The sequence below is a fragment of the Juglans regia genome, chromosome 1 (assembly GCF_001411555.2).
Source record: "Juglans regia cultivar Chandler chromosome 1, Walnut 2.0, whole genome shotgun sequence".
Lineage (NCBI taxonomy): Eukaryota > Viridiplantae > Streptophyta > Magnoliopsida > Fagales > Juglandaceae > Juglans > Juglans regia.
The window spans coordinates 31,299,730-31,327,239 of NC_049901.1; the positions used below are offsets into that span (position 1 = coordinate 31,299,730).

Here is a 27,510-nt window from a genome sequence, read left to right on the forward strand (position 1 = left end):
CTAACTGTCTAGGACTCACGTTTGGGCTGGTAGAAAGGCTGGTCTCTTTTGGCATGCTATCTATCATATTGACAACACTTTTGTGTTCCCTTTCTACAATGACCGTCACGTCTACATGATTTAAACCTCATGCAATCCATTTCTCTTTCCCCCCGTCTTGGCCAAACTTGAACAATTTATTTATTTTCATCCAGATTACATGTAAGCATATGTAACAAGGTTACACATTACATATTTAATGATAATAGTTTATATGCTTACATTATTACATATATGATTTTGGTATTTACTTAATTGTATATAGAACGTTTTAGGCGCATATCAATACAACATTAATATATATATATATATATTTATATGTATCATGTATAAATATTTATACAACATCTCAATTCATATGCATTTATGTCCAAATATATATACATATATTAGTAAACAAGTAAAAGCTGATTTTAAATGAGAAGGCGTCACAAGTTCTGGTGAAGTCAAGCTTAATTGAATATGTATCGTTTAGTGATCAAACTGGATTTTGCTTTCCCAAATTTAACCAGGCGAATGGTGTGCACCTACAATCCTAAACCCAAGAATAAAGGCATTTATTACCATAAGGAACAAACATGTATGACTGTCTTTTGGTCTCAAACACATTCCTTGCCAGACTCAAAACGCCTAGAATTAAACCCAGGGCACGCAATAGGAAGCCAACATGGGCATCAAATGAACTAGTGGTGTTGGAAGCAAGTTGAGCAACACATTTCACTATACCTCCTTTAGCATTACCTGAATGAGTGAGTTTAGTGTAAAGGGGCAGGAGGGATATGAACGGGCACCCTCCGATCCATAAAGCAAGATGCCTAACCGCACCACCCAACATTTTTAATACAACCAGCTCAGTACCCACCAATCTTGCTGTCCACAACAGAATTACATTTGACTAATTACCGCCATTATCTAGATTCATTCTCACGTTGCCGCTTAAGAGAATCTCCCCTTGGACCATGTTTGTGAAACATTCCAAAACCATTCCCATCAGAAATAGGACCCCGCAATGCAGGTTTCTCATACATGTTCTGGACAGCCAAATTACGGGGTGACCAAACTCTCTCACTTGAAAAATCACCCAAGTTTGTTGTTCCCTTTAATTTAGGAATTGCACTATTGGGATGACGGGAAGGTGATTTCCGGTGCGTGCCGTGTCCCATAAGCGATCGGAGGTGTTCATTTGAATTCTGTACCATCATTCTCCTCTTCCCTGGGGCAGACTTGTTAATCTCAGTAGCATTTACCATTGAAGTCAGTGAGTCCACAGGTTCTAGTGGTATTGATATTCCGGACAGCCCGTCAAAAGATAGGATATTGGCTACAGCATGCATAGAGGCCCCTAGAAGAGGAGGCAGAACAGTCCTTGGATGTGTTACCTACAACAAAAAATTGAAATAAAGAGTAAGTGACTTTAGAAAGATAACATACCCCATGAAACTCATGTGCATTAGTCAAGGTGCAGTGTACAATTCACTCAGACCCAGGAGTCAAGATTCTCTTCTTGTAGTCTCAGCAATTCAAGGGTCATCTTCAGTCTGGCAAATTTCTACCATCTCTGAAGATATAGCTCTTATCATGTCCTCTCATACAGGATGATGTTTTAAAAAAATAGATCAATCTCAAAATCGATTTGCGCATTCTGTGGCGCAATGGGCCGCAACCAATGGAGTGATTGGTCGCATACCAGTAGCTATTTTACCTTCTAGTATTGTACTTATTGATAGTGGCAAGGACCCTCCTAGTACTGTAACTTAAACTTCTTATTTATAATATGCAAGCTTGATTAGAAAAAAAAAAAGACCCAGGAGTAAGAACAATGGAAGTTTACCTTGAATAAGACTGCTGCTGATAATCGCTCCCTCAAGCAGTAAATTTGAGCAACATCAAGTGCTGTTGACCCAAAAAAAAGCCACCGATCCACAATGACAGTAACTGAATTATCAGGAGATGACATGATCTTTTCTTCATGTTGTCCACCTGACCGATTCTCGATCTCCATCCCACCTTCATCACTTTCTTCATCATCACTATCTTCTTCATCGTCGTCGTCGTCTTCATCATCATTATCATCATCCTTTGCAGGAGCGACAGCAATCTCTGTTGCAAGCAATAGCAACGGGAGTGGTGCAGCCACAGTACAGTTCCTTATGACCATACCTCCATCCCCACGTGTTATCTCATCATATATTATCAAAGGGCAATCATCAGTTTTCCTTGATGATAACTTAAAATTAGTGGAATGAGGATGCAAACGAACTTTATCACCGCCGGCGGTCTCCACAAGTCGTTTTCCACTTTTATGAGGTGGACGCAATCTTCCAACCATAGGATACAAACCAGCCACAAGGACTGCATGGAGTATACCTGGGTCATGTGCATTCAAGCTACAACTTGAAATATCATCAGCAATAAACCCATTCCGAATTAGTTCATTTTGAAGCTGCTTACGCATACCAGACAACATATTCATTGTGCTTTTAGAGACAAAGTACTCAGAACAGAACCGTGCCTCTTGACCTCTTTGCTTTGCATTCTTCCAGCACTCAAATGCAGCTATTACTGCTAGCTGATCACTGTGCCCTCCATATAATGATGCAAGCTCAGTCTTAGCAGCATCAGCTCTCTTCCTGTCTTTTGGTAACATGGGAATAGTAAATGGATCTCTATAGTCAGAGGCACATGCCAGAGTCAAGGCTGGCTCAAGGCAGTTCATCAATATAGAAAAGAAAAGCATCTTGCTCGTCAAAGGATGAACAGGTAGAGAACCTAGCTTTTCCCCAAGTTCAGTCAACTTTTCATCAATTGACAAGGCTCCAATATCTTGAAGAACAATTATTGCATTTCGTATGGTCTCAAAAACTGGAGGATCTAATGTCTTCTGCAAGAAATCTTCTATCTTGCAATTTGGATCTAACAATTTCACCTGTACATAAGAAACAAAATTAAACATCACAAATATCACCCTTGTTCCGCACAAGAACTGTTTTTTTTTTTTTTTTTAATCGGTAAAAGTAAGCTTTATTGAAATAAGAATAGAAACAAAAGTACCCAGGAAATACAAACAGGACATGAAACCTAATTGCAACTAGGTACTAGTGAGAGATACAAGCAGGTCATGAAAATTATCCGTATTACAAATAATGGCCGAAGCCCAAGAGAATAAAGTGTTGTAAAAGAAACGCTTCAGCTCCTCCAACGAACGCTCCATGTCTTCAAAGCACCGCTTATTTCTCTCTAGCCACAAGCACCACATAATACAATGAGGAATCATTCTCCACACAGCAGCTATACAAGCATTCCCCCTAATTCCGAACAAGAACTGTTACAGTTCATCATCTGAAAAAGGGGGAGGAATAAAATTTATTCCTTAGCAGAAACCCACACTAGTAACTCAGCTGCTTATAGCACGTCCCCAAGAATGGTTCAAGTATGGGAAAGAGATTCAATTCTTTGCATGGTACAGAAGTATAAGAGCATAGCCCTGGGTTGCAACTCAGGTAATAACTCACCGTGTCACACTAAAGCGGGTCATTATAGCATGTTTTCAGGATATGAATTCAACTAAAAATCTTAATAAATATTTCAAAATACATTTTTTTATTGGTAAACAAAACTTTATTGATAATAAGGTTAAGCAATCAACCGAGTACACAGCATATATACAAGAGCATCACCTATGCTTGATGATTTAGTGATACAATAAATTAAATATTTCATAGTACATGGAATGCCAATCGATAAAATAGCAGGGGACTACACCAAAACAGTGTATGTTCACTACTGTAATCTTCTCAATCTTTTTGTTTTTCTAAGTTGGTTTCCAGCCAAAAAGTGATTCTTTACACTGATTTAGCAAATCGAGAGGAGATGCACTGCAGATGGCATTAGATGATCTAAATCACAGTTCCAACTAAGGTCTTTTTACCAATAAACCCTAATAGCTATTGGTTCAAAAACAGTACGTCATTAGAGGTGGAATGGAGTACCTGCAGACATAATTCCTCAATTGGAATTCTCTTAATTTCAGGAAGTTGAAACTCTGGAAAAGATGCTGCTCGGAGCTTTGAATAGAGATGATAACATATTCCTGGTTGACATCGACCTGCACGTCCTTCTCTTTGTTTGGCACTTGCTTTTGAGACCCAAGAAGATTGAAGTGTTGATACATTATTATAAGGATCATAACTTTTTTCCTTCATACGACCACTGTCTATAACATAAACAACATCATCAATGGTAATTGCAGTCTCGGCAATATTGGTTGCTAGAACAATTTTCCGGCAACCGTGAGGAGCACGTTTAAAAACCTTCTTTTGCTCAGCAGATGGAATCATAGAATGAAGACATATTATCATAAACTTGGAAGTATTTTTGAAAAATGGCATTGCAATTAATTTCTCCCTGGTTCTATTTATGTCCTCCCATCCTGGTAGGAAAACAAGGATAGCTCCATCTTGTGAATCAAAACATATTTTTTTAATCAACTGCTCTATAAGAACAACATCAATAAGTTCAGGATTGATTGTTCCTAGATACTTATCAAGTAATTGTTGTTCTTCAATGGAGTTGGAAACGGCACTTTCCATGTGTTTTTTAAGTATTTCAGCAGCTTCTCTTTGGTTTTCCCGTTCAGCCCACTCCAATGCAGTAGATCCATCCTTGGCCCGTAAATGGCATTCTGCCCCAAAAGATAGGAGCATGCAAATATCAGCCACTCTACCCTTTCCAGAAAATACCATCAATGGTGTAAAGCCAGTCAAAGAATGCTGGTAATTCAACACTTTTGAAGTTCCCTCAGAAGAAAGCAAATCTAGGATCGGATCAAACTCATCATTTGACCAAGCCAGATTAATAGCTTCATCTAAAGCAAGCTTATCTTGCTCTGTCAACAGTGTGTCCTCAATAGGGACACTTGATAAGGTATTATCGAGATGATTAAGTTCCTTCGATTTTAGGATAGCAAGTACATCCTCTAAATAATAAGTTTTAACCTGCAAAATAGGGGAGAACTTGTTTTGAGTACTAAAACTAAAAATCAACAAAAAAAAATAATTAAAAGTAATAGTGCACAGAGAGTCTTTACAGGATAAGTGAACCCAGGCACACGGATGATTGGGCAGCCACCAAAATATTGCGAAAAACGTTCAGCATCAAGAGTAGCACTCATTAGTATCTGTTGGTTTTCAAGCCATAAGTACCAAAGGTCCAGAATGGGAAAAGGTTATCAATATAAAGTAAAATACAACTTGAAAGTATACAAGATTGAATGTAGAAAGGGTGAATTACTCATTTAATCTTTCACAACCAAACTGCCACCTGTTTTTCTCTTTTGGACCTAACCGACCATAAGTTTCAATTTGCACTGTAAACTACGTAGATTTTCGTTTTCACCCTAAGTTAAGACCTGGGAGTCATGATTGTGCAATGTGGTATTTTTCATATATCTTAATGATTAGATCTAACTGAGGATGAAACTAAAAAAAATATAGGTAGTTTATGGTCTTTTGATAATTTAAAATGCAAAGTGAAATACAAGTTGCAATTGCATATAAAAAATAAATTTTTTAACAAAAAGCAAGATAAACAGATTGGAACTAACCAAACGCAGATGAGGATATAAAGGAAGCATGTCTCTGCAAAACAGATAACGAAAGCAGCAAAATCAATTGAAAACCAAAAGGAAAAATCAAAATCAATAAATATAAGCTGACATCCAGGCTTAACAACTATACCCTTTTCTTTATGCTTCATAATTTACTCTATATTTTAGATTTTCTGATAAATTAAAGAAAATGATAAAGGGCTCAAATTTATAATTCAGTTAAGGTTTTATGTGAACGTTAGTTAAATTAAATTTTTTATATTTTTTATGATTGTGTACATTTACTTCAATGTTGTGTACTTGTTACTTAAAAATAGCTTCAATATGCATATTTCTGAATTAGACCTTTTTTCTCTTCAAATGTGCTTTTTTCTCCTTAAAATTGAGTTTTTTTTTTTTTCTTTTTCTTTAGTGCACTTATAAATTAAATTAGACCTCGTGAATTACTTCCCTCAACAAAATATACTTGGATTATGCTGAGTTAAATTACAATATATAGACAAAATAAAAAGAATTCTCTGTATGACTTGAAGATTGGGTAATAAAATCAAGTATTCGAAAATAAATATAGATTATATTTTAAAATTTCAAACCTAAATAAATATTCAGCTTTGTCCCAACCCATAAGGATGGGATAACAGATGCTGACAGTAAGGTGGACGGGAGGCTTGCGATACATTTTTTCTTTTTTTTTTTTGAGTTACATACCAATCAAAGAATAATAAAACACATACAGGGAGGGATTCAAACACACAAATGTTCTACATAATGGATAAATGACTTGGTATCTTAATGCCATATTTCTTGCAAGAGCTTTTCCGACATTCTAAAACTCAAGTATCCAAAGAATGCCCTTACATTCCAATCATGCCCATATGCAAGTTACAAGCCACACATCCATGTTTATTTGAAACACATTTCTCTAATTACGTACCTCAGAATTGCCAACATAAAATCAGAGTAGCGATCCCTTTCATGAATTTCATCCTGCAAAGTAAAATTGAGGTCATTGCAAGCATTACATAACTATTTGAGTTCAAATATGTGAGGAGTCAGTCCATTAGTGAGGAGCAATCTTGTGTTTTTCCTTTCTAGCTATTGATTATATACCTACAGATGAGCACATCATCTCTGGTGACAGGCTCTTAGAGTATGCTTGGTTAAGAGAAATCTACAGAATGTTTTAGAATTTTCTTGAACTGTATTGCTTATTGGGTTTTGCAAAAATGGATGGGAAAATTAGAATATTTCTTTTCAAATATGTTTTGTATTGGGGTTTGTTAAAGTGGATAGGTAGAGTCGAAAAGTTGTTTGAATATAATTTTTTATAGTAGTTTTTGTATTGGTTTATGTAAAAGTTGTTCTGATTTTTGTGTTTTTTACTTTTAACTGAAATCTGACAAATGATGAAACAAAAAGTTGATATACAAAATTGTTTTGAGATTGAAAGATGTTTGGATTGAAGTTGAAATTCCTTTTTGAAGAATTTTGAATTTTTTCTAAAAAACTAAATAACCAAACAAGGCCTTAGGCTAGGTTTGGATAATAAAACCATTTCATTCCATCTCATCTCACCTTATCTCATCATTACAATTTTCACAAATTTCCACATAAAATACAATAAACAATTCAACTTTTTCAAATCTCAAAACAATAATAATATTAAAAAAAAAATCTAACAATATTTTATTCAACTTTCAAATTTCATCTAAATTCATTTCATCTCATCTCATCTCACTATCCAAACCTCACATTAATCTCCCATCCCCGCACTAATCACCATCATCCTAGCACCATAAATACCCATAACGTATTTTTTTATAGGTAATGAAGAAGTTTTATTCATAAAATAATAGGCATAGCCCAACTACACACGACTTATAAACAAGTAATACCTAACTAGGATTTACATCCGAAATAAGAAATTTATGGACATTTAGTCCAACAAAATCTATCGCCCCCATAGGAACAAAGTTTTAAAAAAGCAAGCTTTCAGTTCATCCATTGTCCGCTTGCGATTTTCAAAACTTCTATCATTTCTCTCCCTCCAAATACATACAAATAGGAGCCATCTTCCAAATTACTGCCAGTTTTGGTTTGCCTTGGAGACCTCTCCAACTTGCAAGAAAGTCCACAGACCCTATAGGCATAAGCCATGATATTCCCACTCTCGCAAACAAGTCATCCCATGCAGTCCTAACAACCTCGCAATGTAGGAGCAGACTTTCACCGTTCTTTATACACATGCAATACCCAACCCAACACCATGATCGGCATTTCCTTGAGTTGTCTATAGTGAGGATCTTGCCTAGGGATGCTATCCAAAGAAATAAGCTGCTTTCAAAGGAGCTTTAGCCTTCCATATATTCTTCCACGGAAAGGCATTTATGCTTTGGCAAGTCAAGATCTAGTACAACGATCTACCTTTCTTGGAGGGGCTCCAACTGATCTTGTCTATAGTTCCCACCAACACTCTTGTGGAATACAGTATTGCAAAGAACAAGTAATGACATCCAACTCCCAATCCCGTGCTACTGTGATAAATTCAACATTCCACTGAGGGAACTGCTAGAAAAATGGAAGAGATAAACTACTGACGCATCATTCGCTCGTGCGAACTCAAAAATTGCTGGGAGTGTCTTTTAGGCTTCGATCACCACACTGTTTGTCATGCAAAAATTTGACATTGGAACCATCACCCACCTCAATATGCATGTCTAGAGAAAGCCTCCCATCCTCTTCTTATGTGTTTCCACATGCCCACCCGTGTGGGTCGTGTATACCTCATTCAAGTACCATCCACCCCATGCTTCACCAAACTTAGAACCCCCTTTCTTCTTGTTATCACCACATCCATTTCCCCAAAAGTGCTTGGTTAAACTTCATCAAATTATGAACACCCAGTCCTCCCTTGATATTGGTGTGCATGCAATTGTCCAATTCACCAAATGGAATTTGAATTCATTACCCACCCTGCTTCACAAGAAATCCCGTTGTAGTTTCTCAATATGGTTGGCAATATTGGTGAGAAGTGGAAACAAAGATAAGACACATATGGATAGGTTAGAGAGGATACTTTGATTAATGTAAGCCGCCTACCCCCCTTGAGATAGGTATAACCTCTTCCATGTAGCTAGTCAACACCTTTTCAATCACGGCATCTCAAATACCCTCCAACTTGAAAGTAGCACCCAAAGGTAAGCCAAAGTATTTCATGGGTAAGGAATATATACCTTGCATCCCAATATACCAGCCAAATTCACCACATTTGGAGCATCTCCCACCAAGACCAATTCGAACTTCAATAGATTCACTTTCAAACCAAAGATGGCTTCAAAGCATAGGAATGCCCTGAAAGGTTGTAAGTGACCTTAACTCGCTCCACAAAAGATGAGAGTATCATCAACAAATAAAAGGTGAGAGATATCAAGAGAGCTATAATTGCCATTCCCCATCGTGAAACTTGAGAGAAAGCCACCATCCACAAAACTTGAAATCATCTTACTGAGAGGTTCCATGACACTACTAAATGGTAGTAGAGAGAGTGGGTCCTCCTGTCTCAGACAATGGGAGTTGTCAAAGAAAACCATTGAAGAACCATTCAACAAGTTAGAAAGGCGAACTATAGGAAATACAATACGCTATCCAAGAGCACCATTTCTCTTCCAAAGCCACTTCTTACAAGCAAATAAAGCCAGAGGTTCCAATTGACGTGGTCATAGGCTTTCTCCATATCCATCTTACAAAGTATCTCAGGTTTTTTAGACTCAAGTCTTTCATCCAAGCACCGCAATCAATACTAAGGCCCCGTTTGGAAAGTGAGATGAGATGAGACGATTTTAGATGAAAGTTGAATAAAATATTGTTAAAATATTATTTTTTAATATTATTATTGTTTTGGAATTTAAAATAGTTGAATTGTTTATTATATTTTGTGTGAGAATTTGAAAAAATTGTAATGATGAGATGAGATGAGATGAGATGAAACTATTTTTGTATCCAAATGGGGCCTAAGTCTAGAATTTGTCTACCTTTGGCTGCTTTTTCAGACTTCAATATTAACTTTTCCACCACCATACTCAATCTATTCACCAAAACTTTAAACAAGATCTTATACACCCCATTGACAAAACTAATAAGGTGGTAGTCTTTAACATCCATTGTCCTGAACTTTTTCAGGATAAGAGCTATAAAAGTAGTGTTAAGGTCTTTTTCAAACCTTTCATTTGCATGAAACTCTTGAAACACTTTCCTAAGATCATCCTTGATCACTTCCAAACAAACTTGGAAGAATTCGATGATGAACCCGTCCGAGCCTAGAGCCTTGTCACTAACCATGCTTTGGACCACTTTGTGAACCTCATCTTCTTCGAAAGGCCTCTCAAGCCACCCTAAACCCTGTTGATCTATTGTCTCAAAAATTAATCCATCCACTTTCGGTCTCCAAGCATATTGTTATGAAAGTAGGTGCCCATAATAATGTACAATGTGATTCTGGATGGCAAATTGATAAGAGGAAACTACTCCATCCACCCTCGCCATCTCATTTGTATTGTACATCCTCCTATATGAGTTAGCCACCCGGTGGAATAACTGTGTGCACTTGTCCCCCTCCTTTAACCTCCAAGAGATCTGTGACCACGTGAAAGTAAATACATATAATTTTCACAGTAAAAACTTTGCTCATGTTAAGACACATCATCCATTATTGAATTTAATAAGCATAAATTTCAAATAATTTGAAGTTTTAAGTCAGATATATATTAGAAAATTTGGAAATTTAAATGTCTGAATCACTTCATCTTCTTTCTTCAACACTTATTTTTTTTAACATTCCTTCCTATCCTCTATATCTAATTAATTAAAAATTTATAAGAAGGTTAAATTCAAACAACTCCACTACCAGATTATGAACAGAATTAGAAATAGAATAAAATTAACAAATTTTCCCACGCATGAAGCAATTACACAACTAGCTAGTTATAATAAAAATTAAAACCATTAAGTTGAAAAAAAAAATTAGCCTCCAGGATTACATGTCTCCCATATTGCACATGCACCACCAAACTTAATGTACTACACTAAGAAACTAGACCATCCAAAAATATTGAAAAAGAAAGGTCATGAATGCTACAGCTGACTAATTTCTCTTGGGTTAAATCCTTCCACAAGAGAGCTACAATATGAAGTGCACCAAGCCCTAATGACTCGTTTCTAGTGCTGAATGATATCCTTCAAAAACTTTACAGTTCCTGTAACTTAATCATTCTAACACTCCCCCAACCCCTTGGATTTTTTCAACCCTCCACCCACAACTTACTCTCCAAACCGACTAGGAAACACCATGAAACTGGTATCCATTTTACTCCCCAAACTAGATGACCGAGAAACACCATGAAACTGATATCCTCTATTTTCTAAGATGACAATAGAATAAAAGAAAAGCATACACATTGGGCAGCTTCAAAAAAATTCAATCAAACCCATCCTTGCATGGCTCTCTTGGATAATAGCAACGCCACTATCACCACCACGCCATATTCAGCAAGCCAAATATCTCCCAAAGAAATTCTAGCACTATATTGCACTCAACACTTTGTATCCAACACAAGAAAACCTTAAGGTTTAGCCTTGCAACAAGTTAACACAACTGAACTATCGAAAACAATTTTCTTTATATGAGCCGAATTCCATTGTCGCATCAGCTTTCCCAAAGCCGCCCCGCTCCTGCCCCGCATGGAGAGGGCCTAGCAGGGGGTGGGATGACCCTAGTGGGGCCCGCCCCACCCCCCGCTCCGCTCCACATATATAATTTTTTTTATTTAAATATATATAAATAAATGTATTGTATATAAATATATACAATTTATTAAAGACTTAAAATTGTATTCAAGTCATTGGATTGCCTTGACCTACTAGGCCAACCTTTATATAAGGGACCAAGGCAATACAATAGTCATCCTTAAGCAATGTAGGACTTTTGGCCTAAGAGGCCAAGACAATCCAAAATCTAACTCTAACGAGTTTAAGTTTTTTTTATATTTATAAATTTTAATTTATTATTTAAATTCTATTATAATTTGGGTCTAAAAAAATATTTTTGGAACAAAACTTTTTTTTTTAAACACAATGTGCTGGCCTAGGCGGAGAGCGGGGTTGATGGGGTTTTGTCCCCCGCCCCTGCCTCCCGGCCAAGCTATACTTAACACTCACCTGCCAAACAAACTGATCACACTAGCGCTGCTAAACAATAGACTCCTATCGATGCCGAAAACTCAAATGTTTTAGTCTCGATGAATAACAGAGAAAAGAAAACTATAATAAGAAAAATTATTAGAATAAACTAATGAAAACATATCAATTATCCAAAATGGGAATAAAAGATAGTTATTTCCTGTGAAAATCAATGGAATAGCCACTTACAAAAAAAATCAATGGAATAGCCAACAAAACGAGACTCTTTGAAAAAAATAGTTAAAAGCATAATACTGTCATAGGCACGCCATGTTTTTATTATATTGACTATGAATATCTTGTCAACAAGAACTTTCCATCAATGAGTGAACAGAACATTGGTAATAATAAGGAAGACCAAATATTTTCCTACACTAGTATCAGAAAAGAAATCGTGTGAATCTACTAAGCAAGAAACTTACCACAATAATGTGAGTTAAATCAGAAAGATCTTGCTTTGCAGATTTCATTCCAAGCTCTCTCTTTGACCTACCAGCACCTTTAGAAATTAACACCCTCAACAGAACCCCATTTGTGCAGAAAACAATTGATGAGTTCCTTCCACCTTTGCTTTCCAACCGTATCTAGCATGGAGACAAAGAAAATAATTAGCAATGCTGTAATAGCTCAATGTCTAAACAAAAACAAATTAACATATGAAAGGATCATTTAAAATAGATAGCTCCAGTCACTGCTACAAAGAAACTTGCACGAATTGCAGGCCAGGATAAGCCAATTATTCATAATGCAAGTTATAATAATGTTTCCTGTGTAAATACTACTTTAGTAAGCTACATACCTAATTACACAAGGAAAAATCATATTATCACATCTGTTTTGAAGGACGAAACAGTAACAAATTACTGGGCAGAAAGCTTAGATCCACTGCAAATCCAACATAATATAGAGGACAACCTAGCAAATCAAGAAAATCGTGACATTACCTTGTATCCAATATCATCTCCAACATTCCCTCCTCTTTCGTAACAGATTCTCTCAGCAACTAAAAATACAAAAGTAACTGACTTTCACAATTGTGCTCATCTTAAGTTACGAATACAGAAATTATATTTTATTAAAAACAATAACTTTGGAGGCAACAGCAATGAGTGCACACCTGATGTTGCTGAGATACGTCGAGGTTGAGTACAAACAATTTTACAAGCCTCGCCCTTACCCCACTTATAATCTAGAAGAAATTGGGGGACCTGAACAATATTTGAAAAGGAAATTAGTTTATATTGCAGGTAAAAGAGTATGTCGACTTCAATATATAAGGGAAGCAGTAAGATAACAGTAAAATTTTACAATTTTTTTTCTGGATAATAGTTCAAATAGATCCCATTATTGTAAAGCCTCTGATAAATACATGTCAAAAAAACTATTTTTTTTTACCTAAGCTAAAAAAGCATTAGTATATACACACATACCATCTAACAAATGTATGTTTCATGCATGTATTTAGTTATATACAGCAATTGAACTTTTTGCTGGCCAGCATCATCAAAGATGACAAGTTATCAAAAGCAAAAGCCAAGCAACAGAAGCTTATCATAAAGATTGATGGAAAATCATAAAGCAGATCAAGATTTGTAAGTTTCTTTATTAGAGTAAGAATTGCTCTCTTCTTTAACAATATACTCTTGCAATATATAATGGCCATTAGTGTCCACTGCTCAGTTATTTTTTGGTAATCCCAAACACAATAACTTCATGCTAAAACACCATTCATAAAACATAGTCTATGGGTCAGTGGTGTATGAGCCATGGCTAAGATCATACTTGAAAATACCAATGTGAGCTAGTAACAATACTTTTTGGCACACATAATTATACAGATCAAAACATGCTTTTGAGGAATCTATTTCCTTTCTTATAAGAAAAATTTATTAATGAAGAGGTATTAGATAGGTATAGTCTTAGCACACAGGGTATAATGACTCATGAGAAACACCTAATGAGAGAGTGGAAAAGGGCTAGAAAATGTTCAGAAACACTAGAGATAGAGCAACCAAGACGAGCACAAAACCAAGGAAAAAGGGTCTTGAAAAAACAATCCTTAATATCTGCCACCATCCATTCCCTTTTTGTTTTTATAAGTAAGAAGAATTTATTAATCCACATAATTAGGCAAAGCTCAAGTACACAGGAAGTATATAAGAGAAAAACCTAATTACAAGCTAATTGCAATGAAAAGCAGCATAAAAGTCATTAAAGCTAGTCCCCTTCAATACAATAGCCGAAGCCCAAGATAACAAAGTATGAAAGAAAAAATCTCTAAACCCTCCCATCGAACGTTCCCTATTATCAAAACAGCGACCATTCCTCATATTCCAAGTGCACCACATTAGGCATAATGACACCTATCTTCCAAACAGAACGCGATTTGACGATTGCCCTGAATTCCTCTCCAACATGAAAATAAATCTACCACCCTCCTAGGCATTACCCAAGCAATACCAAGCCTAGTAAAGACTGCAACCCATAAAGCATCACCACATCACAATAAAGAAAAAAGGTGGTCCACTGATTCTCCATTTCTTTTACACATAAAACACCAATTCGTTATAATGATGCCACGTTTTCTCAACTTTTCGATAGTCAGAATTTTCCCATGGCAGGCCAGCCAGCTAGCCAAAGAAAGCAACCTTGAGAGGTACTTTGCATCTCCAAGTGCTCTTCCAAGGGAAATTAATAGAAGAATGGGAGGACATTACTTTATAAAATGATCTGACTGAAAAGTTCTTATTTCCCAAGTGAATCCAAATCAACCTATCCTCGCCTCCAGCCTTTAATTCAGTGCATATAACACTATAAAATTCAGTAATATCCCCCACCTCCCAATCCTGAACAGCTCTAATAAACCTCTATACCACTGCAGAAAACCAGAAGATATGTCCATGTAATCAGCCACAAAGGCACTCTTATCCAATGCAATCCTATAAAGAGAAGGGAAAGCATTCTTCAAAGGAACATCGCCACACCATATATTGTGCCAAAATCTGATTCGTGTTCCCCTTCTCACCTCAAATCTGAAATTTCTGAAAAACTCTCCCCAACCATTCCTGATAAATTTCCAAACACACACACCATACACCCCTCCTTTCTTCATTTGAGCACAAACCTTGCCAAATACTCCCATATTTGACATCAATAACATTCCTCCAAAGAGCATCCCCTTCCAGATGATACCGCCACAACCATTTCCCTAAAAGAGCCTCATTGAATGTTCTCAATTTTCTAACCCCCAAACCTCCACAAGATAAAGGGGTGCAAATCTTATCCCACTTGATCAAATGGAATTTTTTTTCTCATCTTCTATACCTCCCCACAAAAAAGCTTGAAAAATCTTTTCCATTCTATTAGCCACCCCTACAGGCAAAGGAAATAAAGAAAGTCTGTTGGAAGGTTAGATAAATTGTTCTTGATTAAGGTGATTCTACCACCTTTGGACAAATAAATCATTTTCCAACCAATTAATCTACATTCAGTCTTTTCGATAATCCCATCCCACATAGCCTTGGATTTATGAGGAGCCCCAAAGAAAGACCAAGATACTTCATAGGCAAAGATGAAACCTTGCAACCCAATATACCAGCCAATTCCCCTAAATTATTTACCAAACCAACATGAACCATTTCAGATTTCGATAAATTCATCTCTCAAGTCCAGAAACAACTTCAAAACAAAGCAAAAGAGCCCTCAAGGAACGAACTTGATCAGGGTCCAGCTCACAAAGAATCAAGATGTGAGACATTTATGCTACCATTAGATGAACCTCCCACCAAAAAACCTAAGATAAAGCCCCTATCCGCCGCCACCTTCAACATTCTACTCAACACATCCATTACTAGAATGAACAAAAAAGGAGACAAAAGATCCCCTTGTCTCAAACCCGAGAGCTTTTAAAAAAACCTTCAAGAGTAACATTAACCAAAACTAAGAATATGACAGTTGTGATGCAATGTTTTATCCAATTACACCATCTCTTCCCAAAACCATACCTACCAAGATATACACCAAAAACTCCCAATTTACATGATCAAAGGCCTTCTCCATGTCTAATTTGCAAAGGATACCTAGGGTGCCAGCTCTAAATCTAATTTCCAAGCATTCATTAGCAATAAGGACTGAATCAAGAATTTTTCATCCCTTTACAAAAGCATTTTGTGACTTTGCGATGATCTTCCCCGTAACTACACTCAAACGATTAGCTAGAACCTTCGAAATGATCTTGTACACCAGACTCACCAGACTTATAGGACAAAAATCTTTCGCCTCCACAAACCCTACCCTTATTCTCAAAGCTCCTATCATTCCATCACCCACCTCATATTGAATACACCAAATAAATTCCCCCAACCCTTTCTCATACTTTTCCATACACCCATCCATACGGCCAATTCACCTAATTGGAACTCCACCCTCCCTAATAACTACCATATTTTGCATCCACCACCAATCTTCAAGGAAAAATGCCAAATCCATTTCCCCAAGAGAGCATGATTGAACCACATCAAATTGCAAACCCCCAAACCACTCACCAATACTGGAGAGCAAACTTTAGACCACATTACCAAAGGAAATCTGAACTCCTCGCCCACAACACCTCACAAAAGATTCCTTTGTAATTTCTCCAAACAATTTGCTATGTTTGCAGGAAGTGGGAAAAGGGGCAAAATTAAGTAGGCAAGTTCAATAATGTCGTGTTGACCAAGGTGATCCGACCTTCCTTTGGTAGATACATTTCTAACTCCATCTTTCCAAGAATCCCATCCCAAATAAACTTTGCTTTGATCGGAGCTCAAAAAGGAAGACCCAAATAAGTCATAGGTAAGAGGCTACCAAACAACCAAAACTACTCACCAAACTTTCAACATTCTCAACATTTCCAACTAGGAACAATTTAGATTAGCCAAACTACTCTTAAGGCCAGAAATCGCTCATAAAAACAAGCATTGTATATACTGAAGGTGGTTGGGATTTGCCTCACAAAAAAATCATGTGAAATCACACTCACCATAGAGAAGCAAGATTAAAAAGAGAAAAGCCCCATTGACTTTAGTTGAAATCATCCTACTAAGTGCCTTCATGACAGTGACAAAGATAAGTTGAGACAAATGGTCCCGCCGATGAAGTCTCCTAGAGCTCCTAATAATCCATTAGGGCTAGCATTCACCAAATTTGAAAAACATATTGTAGAGATACAGTGGGCAATCCAACTACACTAACTATACCCAAAGCCACACCTTCTCAACATTTACAAGAAAAAACCCGAATTTACGTCTAATACCTTTTGTACATCAAGCTTTCAAAGCACTCCTAGTTGACCTAATCTAAGTAGGCGAGCTAGGAATTCATTAGCAATAAACACAAAATCTAGAATCTATCTTCCCCGAATAAAATCATTTTGAGATTGCGATATTATTTTCACCAGAGACATTTTAAGCAAACTGTTAGAACTTTCAAATTATTTTGTAGCCACCAATCACAAGAATGATGGGTCGAAAATCCTTGATCTCCCCCCCAGCCCTGGTCTAACAAACATAAGTCTTTTTAATTCTAACAAAGTTACAATTGGTGTAAAAATCACAAAACACTTTCACAATATCCTCCTCCTTCACCACATGCCAACAAGCTTGGATGAAAGCAAAAAAAAAATCATCAATCCCAAGGCCTTATCTACATTTAAAGATCTCACCACCTCTCTCTCCTCAAATTGTCTCTCCAACCACAATGATGCAACTTAATCAAAAGAAATACTAGCCAACTTAGGTCTCCAGTTAAGCCGAAATCCATTTTCAGACCCCTAAGAGTTATTTAAAGTGGGATTGAGAGATTACAATACAGCGATTCAATCCCAGTGTTTGGGTGGTGCAAAAGTTTTGAATTTACATTCCATTTCTTTCCAAATCCGCTCTGATCGAAGTTGAAATTTTCAGATTTAGAGTAGAACTTGAAGTCAGAGTTGAACCACGAAAATTGTCAAAGTTGGGAGTTAGTTGGGAGTCCAAACTCCCAACTTCAACTCCAACTTTGAAATTGTTTTAGGTTACTCCATTAGTTTTAGCTTCTTAAACACCCAGAAGTCCCGAGTTGAGCATATGTAGAAACAAATGAGCATTTTTTTATCGAAATGACACCGTTTCAGCCTCTCACCGTTTCAATAAGCCCTAATTATATATTCAGACAAACTCCCTACAGCCACCCATTAGCCATTTCTCTTCTTTGCTAGAACCCTCCATATTGTCCTTCTCTTTCAGCCTCTCTTGTTATCTCTCAGCTCTCTCCCAAAATCACGTTTCTGCCTCTCTTGTTCAGTCAAACCATCTACTCTTTGGTTCCCCCATTCTGGTAGCTTTTGCGCAATCAGAGACAAAGATGCACAACTACAAGAAATTGGTAAATATATTCTATCACATTTCATGACTTGCTAACCCCTCAATTGAAATTTTTTATGATGATTTGTTGGGTTTTGGAACTCTAAATTTGAAATAATTCCATGTTTATTTCACTAGTTGGAGTTGAATTTTGAAGCTGAATGCATCTTGTCTATGGTTTAGTGTTTCTACTGTTTGGGTTTCTATGATTTTGTATTTTAAGTTTTCAATAATCTGTTCAACTCTGAACAATAACCGACTTCACTCCGATGCCGAGCACACAAAGCAGAGCCAGAGTTTGCTCTAGCTCGGATTAGGAGTCGGAGTTTGAAGGAGTGGATTTCGGAGCCTACCCTTACCTAGTTTGTCTTTCTATTTATCAAATCATAAATTAAACTTTTCTGTCAGGTAAAATCAGAATTAAACTACCAAGAACAAGTATTTTTTTATCAGCAAATATAAATTTTATTGATGGTAATAGGTATAATCCAAGTACCAAAGAACAAGTATGGAGTGTTGGTATCACATGTCTATCATAAGATGAGAAATCTATTTTCAAACCTCTAAAAGTTGTTTTAGTTGGACTGACCGACTGAGAGAATACATTATCGCGATTGAATCCCAGTGTCTTTTTAATAAGTTTTTAAACTTTTTCCGATTGACAAGTAATCGGAATTTTATAAAATCAATAAAAGGGTGCCACACCAATGCACAAAAGTATACAAGAGGAACACTTAAGTCATAGCTTTTAACTTTTCCATATTAAGCTAAGACTCAATTGAAACTCTCAAAAATCACTTACAGAGCCTAATTTCATCTAGGATACAACCAATATCACTTTTTTTTTTTTATCGAGCATCAAATAGACAAAGGCCTGAGTATACAAAAAATATACAAGAGCGTCGCCTATGCATGCTAGCTTAGCAATACAAGGAAGTCATTAAAAGACATACCATTAAGTCAATTACAATCAACCAATGAAGTAAAGTATTGAAAAATAAACTTATAAGCTCATCCATTGACCGCTCTCGATCTTCAAAGCTACTTGCATTCATCTCCCTCCAAATACACCACCATAGGCAAATTGGGACCATCTTCCACACTGTTGCAATCTAAGGGTTCCCCAGATGCCTCACCAAGATGCTAGGAGGTCGATTACCCTTTTCGGCATCACTCAACCTCATCCCAACCGAGTAAAGAAGTCATTTCACAAGGTCATAGCAATCTCACAATGAAGCAATAGACGATTTAGGGAGTATCCACTCTTTGTAAGGATCTTCCCTAATGAAGACGTCCAAACAAATAAATTTGCCTTCAAGGGTGCTTTTGTCTTCCAAAAACTCTTCCATGGGAATGGATTTGTATTATGTGTGATCATGGCTTGATAATAGGAGCGGACTGTAAGCTTCCCTTTCTTAGAAGAGCGCCAAAAGATCTTGTCTTCAACTCCCCTCATTATACGAGTAGAGTACAATAGATCATAAAACTTCGAGAAAGCGTCAACTTCTCAATCTTGTGCATCTCTGAAGAATGTAACATTCCATTGAGGAGTACCGTGAGATAGGATTAAGAGGTCCACAATTGAGGCTTCTTTCATTCTTGCTCATTCTTGCTATGCCATAGAATTCTAGATAAGCTTCCTTGAGTGTCCTATCACCATACTATACATCATGCCAACATTTTATTTTGGACCCATCACCCACCACAAAGCAAAACTTTCTTGAATATGTATTCCATCCTCATGTATTTATATAGTCCCACCCTATATGGCACACTTACCTCATTCAAACACCATGCTCCCCATGGTTCACCATACTTCAATTCCATGAAGGCTCTCAATAATGCTCCCCGTTCATTGTGGTATCCCTATAGCCATTTGTCAAGCAAAGTTTTGTTAAAAGATTGCAAGCTCTGAATACCCAATCCTCCTTTTAGAATAGGGGAGCACACCGTGGCCCATTTTACCAAGTGAGATTTAAACTCATCATTCATCCCCCACACAAGAAATCTCATTGAAGTTTCTCCATGCAATGAGCCACCTTGGTGGGAAGCAAAAAGAGTGATAGAAAGTAGGTTGGCGAGTTGGAAATGGTACTTTTGATTAAAGTGACCCTACCACCTTTGGATAGATACATCTTCCAACTAGCCAATTTCCACACATTTTTTTCTAGTGCATCATCCCAAATCGATTTCTACTTGAACGGGGCATCCAAAGGAAGACCCAAGTATTTCATCAGCAGCTGGGATATCTTGCATTCCAGAATATTAGCCATGTTCTCCACATTCGGAACATTCCCCACTGAGACTACTTCTGATTTAGCCAAGTTCACTTTCAACCTCGAAGTAGCTTCAAAGCATAAAAGAAGTAACCACAGAGATCGAATTTGATCATGAATGCCACCACAAAAGATTAGGGTGTCATTAGCAAATAATAGATGAGATATGTGAAGTGAACCAAAAGTCTAAAGATCAGGCATGAAGGTTTCCAAATTCTTTTTTCTTCTCTTTTTACTTTTATTTAAGGGTTAAATACTAAGGCCTCGTTTGCTTTCCGGGATAAAACCCAAAACTTTTAAAACTTCTCATCTAATCTGATCTCATCATTACAATTTTTCCAAATTCTCACACAAGATAAAATAAACAATTCAACTTTTTCAAATTTCAAAACAAAAAAAATATTAAAAATATATTCTAACAATTTTTTATTCAACCTTTTAACTTTAATCTCGACTCAATTCATCTCATCTCTGAAAACAAACGAGGCCTAAAATAATCCATTTTTTTATCGGGTAAATACTAAAATAATCCTTGTGCTTTGTCTTATGGACAAATTAGTCTATCTACTCTAATTTTGAACTTTTTCCTCGTGATTTCAACTTTGATCAAATTAGTCCATTTGTCAACACCAATGATCAAATTAGTCCATGTGTGTAAAAATTAAAAATTAAAAAGAACATCATTTCAAAACCATAACAAAAAAAGGGATTACCTGCTGTTGACGTGTAATCTATTGCCTCTATTGATCATACAAACTCAAATTTCAAAATTAAAATGGCATCCTATATAAGAACATCTTGAGTATGTGGATCAGCCAGTCCAAACTTAAGTTGGCCGTTTTAGCCTGCAGTATTTTCAATGGTAGCATCTTAAACACGCATAAAAAACCTGAAGAAATTACATGTAACACAAATAGAAACATAACAGGTAATACAAGGCAGTAGCATCTCAACCCCTCTCAACATGCCGGTTTTTGTGTACACAATTGGTAGATGGATAATCTAATTTGATAATCACCACAAAAAGTAATTATGAATTCTAATGATAGCATTAAGTTGCATTTACCACCTTTTTTGGCAACACAACCTCAATATTCCAAACAAATTAAAAGTTTTATCCACTTTATATTTGGCTGTCTGTTGGATTGTAAAAAGTAAAATGACAAGAATGCATGTGCAAGTACAACAATCAAATACTTCACACATAACCCATAATTGCATGAGTATAGAATTCCGGATATGTGGACTAGTTGGAAAAACCACAACCAAAAATGCAAATTTAAATGCCAAATTTCAGACACAGTACGACAAATATACCAAAAAAGATAAAGCAAAGAATTTGTAACCTGTGTGGTCTTTCCACAACCAGTCTCACCAGATATGAGAACTACCTGCTTTAAAACAAGAGATAGTTAGAAAATTTTAGAAATGAACCTGGAGTCCAAACATTCAAACCACAACTCAATAGTCTATGGAAAAAAGTTCTAGTAATCAATATGTAAACCAAATACATTGTCAAAAGACATATTTGACTTATACATGGAAGACCTAGTAACACCAAGGTTTGTGTGATTGTGTGCAGAAAGGTAGTAAATGAGATCCCACATTGCTTGAAGGGAGAAGGTTAAGTCCTCTATAATGATTTCAAGGGGCTCTAATTATAACATTGACTTGGGTATTGGCATATATGTGACTTGGGCCTTCTTTGAGTCGTTACAAATAGTATCAAAGTCAACCTCAACCAAAAGGGTGGGACTTAAGCCATGCCACTATGATGGGCTTGGCCCGAAGAGGACATTGGGATTTAATGGGGGAGATTATAATACCCAGGATTGTGTGATTGTGTATAGAAAGGTGGTGAATGAGATCCCATATTGCTTGGCAATGAGAAGTTCAAGACCTTTATAACGATTCCAAGAGGCTCCAATTGTAACATCGATTATTCATTTTGGAGGCTTGGATGTGGTTTGGAGCCTTCTTTGAGTTGTAACATACCAGAACTAAAAGGCATGCATAATGCACTCTGCAGATTAGTCTCCAAGTGGAAATTTCCCAAAAATAATGTAGATTATGTTTTGTTTAGAGAGAGTTTTAGGATGTTTGAAAATTTTTTAAAGTTTTTTTGAGATGTATTGTTTATTGGTTTTTTGTGAAAACGAAGGTATGGGTTGAAAAGTTTTTTGAGGTAATTTTTTTGGTTTTGGTTTTTGTGTTTTGCACTTTTCACTGAAATCTTGGCAAATTATTGGATGAAAAGTTGAAATAGAAGATTGTTTCGAGATTGATGTTTTGGTAGAAGTTGAAAAATATTTTGACAAATTTTGTGAAAAAAAAAAAAAAGGCAAAACAAGCATTGTTGTAAACTTGTATATAACCTGGTGAGATTCAATTGTTGATGAAATGACATCCTTGAAGGATGCAATTGGGAGCTTAGTCCTCTCTTCAGTGACCTGCATGCGCGAAGTCAGCAAAACCTTTCCCTATGAGGACACACTTTCACAGAAATTATGGCTATAAAACAGCAATGAATCTAAACAACAATGTTCATAAAGCTTTAACTGAATTCATAAGTCAGAACCACCTGCTTCAAATATCCTTCCTTCTCCATTTTGGAAGCAAGTAACTTCACTTTCTTCGCAATTTCTGCTGTACTCATTGAAGGTTTGCAGAAAATATCATCTTTCCTTTGTCTTGTTTTATCAATCTTTTCAGCTTGTTTCCCAACCATTCCATAGTCAATCTTTCCATCATCAGGTGGGTATTGAATAAACAAATCCTGCAAAACCAATTTCGCCTCTTCTGAAAATGTCAAATATGGTAGACTCTCCAAACCCTTTGTGGTGTCAACTTTCTTTTTAGTTTTGTAAATAGAAACCCTTCGTTGGCCGCCACGCCTACACAAAGTTTGGTTCATAACAGACTATTAGCGAAAATAATTCACTCACTAAATCTAAACATGGAAACCTGCAAGCTTTCCTTATAGAACAAGATTATAAATCTGAAAGCAGGTAAGGCCCATTTGAATTTAACTGTTATGTTCAGCGCTATCAAAAAAGGGGTAGACATAATTAAGAGCACTTACCCTGAACTCTTGGATGTCATACCCATTTTCCTGCATAATACATGCACTACTGCACGTTCATGGTTTGACAGGTTTTCTTCAAACATGTAAACTGCATGTAACAGTGAAAGTCCAAGGTTGATATAAACGTGTTGGCAGAAAATATTTTAAAAAGATGTCCAAGAACTACAATATTCGCAATTGAATCAATAGCAGAAACTAGAAATAGAAATGAATTTCTAAATAACAATGCCAAGAAGCAGTTCTTTCTTTTCTTTTTCTCCACGTATATTCCAGTAATATTCATTCATTGAGATAGAATAAATGACAAAACTCAGGTCACATCCCAACTTAAATAAGTCCTGAGAAATTCAAATGAAGTAATAAAAACAAAGTAACAGCTTCATTACATCACCTAACTCGAATCATTATCAACTTGAAAGCTTTAGCAAAAATTAATAAGCTGTGAACAAATCTTCAAAAAAGAAAAATAAACTCAAAACAATTTACCTCTACTGAATACTCCAATCTGTCAAATCAAGCAAAACCTAAGAAAACTAAAATCAAATAAAAATAAAAAACTTGATCATTGAAATATACTACAGCTTTTCTTTTCTACAAGTAACGCATATTCAAGCCAGCCACTTGCATTTCAGTTGATCAAAACCTACTTAGTACTGGAAGATGAAAACCAAAAACCCATCTCTACAGCCTACTGTAGCAACAAGGCATCCAAATCTCCCATTGTAAAAGTGGTCATACAGAAGAGAAAATGTCATACCCAAGTATCTATATTTGAGAAATTAAAGATTTATTTCTCATAATTTCGAAATATGCCTTAATTTCCATAATTTCCGCAGTTTTTGGATTTTTTTTTCTTTTATGTCAGGGAACCTCTCCAAGGCAGGTCCAAAGGGCCCTACCCTGCAGAGTAAACCTCGGTCCCATGCATCGCACCCTCGGAAGTTTCCCTACATGGAACTAGTTAAATCACTGGCTTTTCACCAGGGGTGTGGCCCCAAAGGATTGTTTTCACCCATGAAGTGTTGAACCTTGGACCTTGAAGGAAGTGATACCCCAAGACCAAGGCTTTCACCACTTGGGCCAACCCCTTTGGGTTACTTTTGGATTGTTCAGGTACCATTTAGGTAAGCTGGCAGGTTTACTTTTGACTTAAATGAAAATCTGCCATAAAGGGGCTCGAGGCAGATTAAGAAAATTTCCTAATCTGTCATAGCCTGCTTGTATTGACCGAAATCCTAGAATCTCAACATTATAACCAGCTATCGACCCTTAGGATTAAATTAGGAAAGATCTCCTTTTTTCTTTATGGCAGAAGTTGACTTGAGCAAGCTGTCACTGCCAGGGTTCTATCACATTAAGGGATTCCGACATCTCTCTAGTGAAATTAAAAAAGTCTTATAAGCAGGAATCAAAGGTAATCTTCCTAGAAGTCAAGTCACATCAATAATATTCAAACAAAAAGCCCAAGAAGTCTCCTGCCCTGAAGCTGACGTAGGTCTTGGCACATATTAGGAAATTTCTGCTCTGTTAAACGCAAAACGAATCCCTAAAAGCCAAGCTGTCCAGCCCCTAAAATCAGCCAATATCCCTGACCATGTAACCCCTCCAGCTTTAATGACCAATGGCGGGTGTTAACCCCTAGGGGTTGGCTCAAGTGGTAAAGGTCTTGGGCTTGAGGGTATGCTCCCCCCAGGTCCAAGGTTCAAATCCCCTTGGGTGCAAACAATCTCTAGGGGCACACCCCTAGTGAAAAGTTAGCGATTTAACCAGTTCCGTGTAGGGAAACTTCCAAGGGTGCAGTGCATGGGACCAGGGTTTACTCTGTAGGGGTGGGTCCGAAGGGCCCTGCCTTGAAGAGGTTCCCCGACATCAAAAACAAAAAAATGATCAATGGCGGGTGTTGCCCGAAAAACCTTATGGATTTCATATAGTGGTTGTCACCCTTGTAGTGCCTTTTGCTTCCATCTCAAAATTTTACAGCAGCAGCAGCATTAGCCCCCCACTGTGCCACCTCCATAGGCCACACTCTTTTATTTTCTTTCAAACATCCAAGGAGGTGATGTCAATGTTGAGCAGGCAGACAGGGCATTAGGCTAAGTTTTTCAAAATCCCAAACTTAGGGCTCGTTTGGACACTTAGAATATCTCATAATTTTGTAATTAGTAGTGAAATGGTTTGAGTTAATATGTTTTATTGGGTTTTGGGAAATGAGAGAGACAAAGTAGAATAAAAATATTATAAAGTTAAAAAATTGTTTGAATATTAGTTTTAACATTATTTTTGTTATGAAATTTGAAAAAGTTGTATTATTTTTGTGTTTTGTTAGGAAGTTTAGGAAAGTTGTATTAGGTTTTGTGTTTGGATAATGATTAAGTAATAATTTGATAAAAAAAATTAAAAAGTGTTTTGTGTTTGAGTAATGTTTGGGAAGAAAATTATAAGAAATTTTGAGAATATCTGAGAATATATAAGTGTCCAAACATGTCCTTAGTTGATAAGCATCTTTACACAGAAGTAACTCTAAATTTAAGATTCCAAAGGTTATGTGCTATAATTTCAATAAAATGAGGTAATTTATTATGTTGAGTCACTTACCTAGCGCATGTTATATATTTTTAGTAGCATTCCTATACCTACAGGAAAGGGGTGTTACAAAAATAAACTTTGAAAATCCAAAAGAATTTAAATCACAAGAGGCTATCATGCAAATAACTTTCAAAGGGGCAAATCCCTAGGGATTGGCTCAACTGGTAAGAGCCTAGAGCCTTGGTCTTGGTAGTTTGCTCCCTCTAGATCAAAGGTTCGAACCCTTGGGTTCAAGCAATTTTTAGGATCACATCCCAACTGTAAAAGCTGATGGTTTACCTCATTTGTGTGATTAGAACGCGTTATAAGGGTTCAGGGTTTAACCAGATAAAAGGACATGATGTGCTTGCACAGTATTTGAGATCGCTCGTAATCAGAAATAACTTTGAAATGGGCATTCTAAAAGAGTACACCCACCAGAAGATTTAAAAAAGGGTTTTTGAGCCTCCCATACCTTCATTTAACGAATTGAAAAGGAACCTTTAGAAAAACAATTTGACAAAATAAATACAACCAAAACCGCCCATTTTATATATTTTAAGCTCCAATTAAAGTTCAAGCACCAAAAAAAAAAATGTTGAATTTAGAACACAGCAGAAACATAAACACAGTTGAATTCTTTTTCTTTTATTTTCAGAACAAAACTCCAGCAAAGATACACTTAGTTGGAACAATTTTTTTTTACTGAAAATACCTAAAAGACCAATGAAAATCCATAACCCTCCTCTCCCCCCCCCCCCCCAAATAAAAAAAAAATCAAATACATGAAACCCATACCGAATGAAAACCTCAATGAAACACCAAAACCAGAACCCAGCATCAAATGCACTTAACTGAGAATAAATAAAAAAAATTGATAAGTAATTGAGAACAAAAAATATATAATCAACCAATACCCACATAATATTATTCCGTTCTGAAACTAAAACGGTATCAAAAAATTGAGCAATAATATTCAAGCATTATTGACACCTTCATCTTTCGATTCATGGAACTTCCGCAGTTGTTGGGATATGCGAATAGTTGTGGCTTCGGCAATGATAAGCCTTTTCGCTTCAGCCGATTTAGCATTTTGGTCTCCTTTCTTCTGTCTCTTCTTCGCCATCTTGGCTGATTTTGTCTCAGTTATTTTGGTACCTACGATAGACGGGAAGATACAGGTCCCCCGGACAAGAAAAGAATAATGGGAGGCAGAAGGATACTGCTCAGGCTTTGTTTTACGGCTTCGACTTCCTTTCGATTTTCGAAGGCTTCCTTCCGGTCGGTATAAGATTTTGCCCTTTTCGCCCTAAGTATATGCTATTT

At 36.6% G+C, this 27,510-nt stretch overlaps 1 protein-coding gene across 1 annotated transcript; it reads right to left on the minus strand.

Moving 5' to 3' along the window:
• Positions 1–575: 575 nt before the first annotated feature.
• On the minus strand, positions 576–27,510 carry LOC109021942 (DExH-box ATP-dependent RNA helicase DExH6-like). Its single transcript, XM_019004687.2, has 14 exons — positions 27,178–27,510; positions 23,617–23,707; positions 23,116–23,428; positions 22,910–22,984; positions 21,881–21,925; positions 12,996–13,086; positions 12,823–12,881; positions 12,301–12,462; positions 6,579–6,631; positions 5,642–5,675; positions 5,126–5,215; positions 4,029–5,033; positions 1,871–2,965; positions 576–1,418 (listed from the first exon to the last, which is right to left on the minus strand). Exons 1-14 carry the CDS (start codon positions 27,308–27,310, stop codon positions 948–950), a joined length of 3,717 nt encoding a protein of 1,238 aa, XP_018860232.2. The 5' UTR covers positions 27,311–27,510; the 3' UTR covers positions 576–947.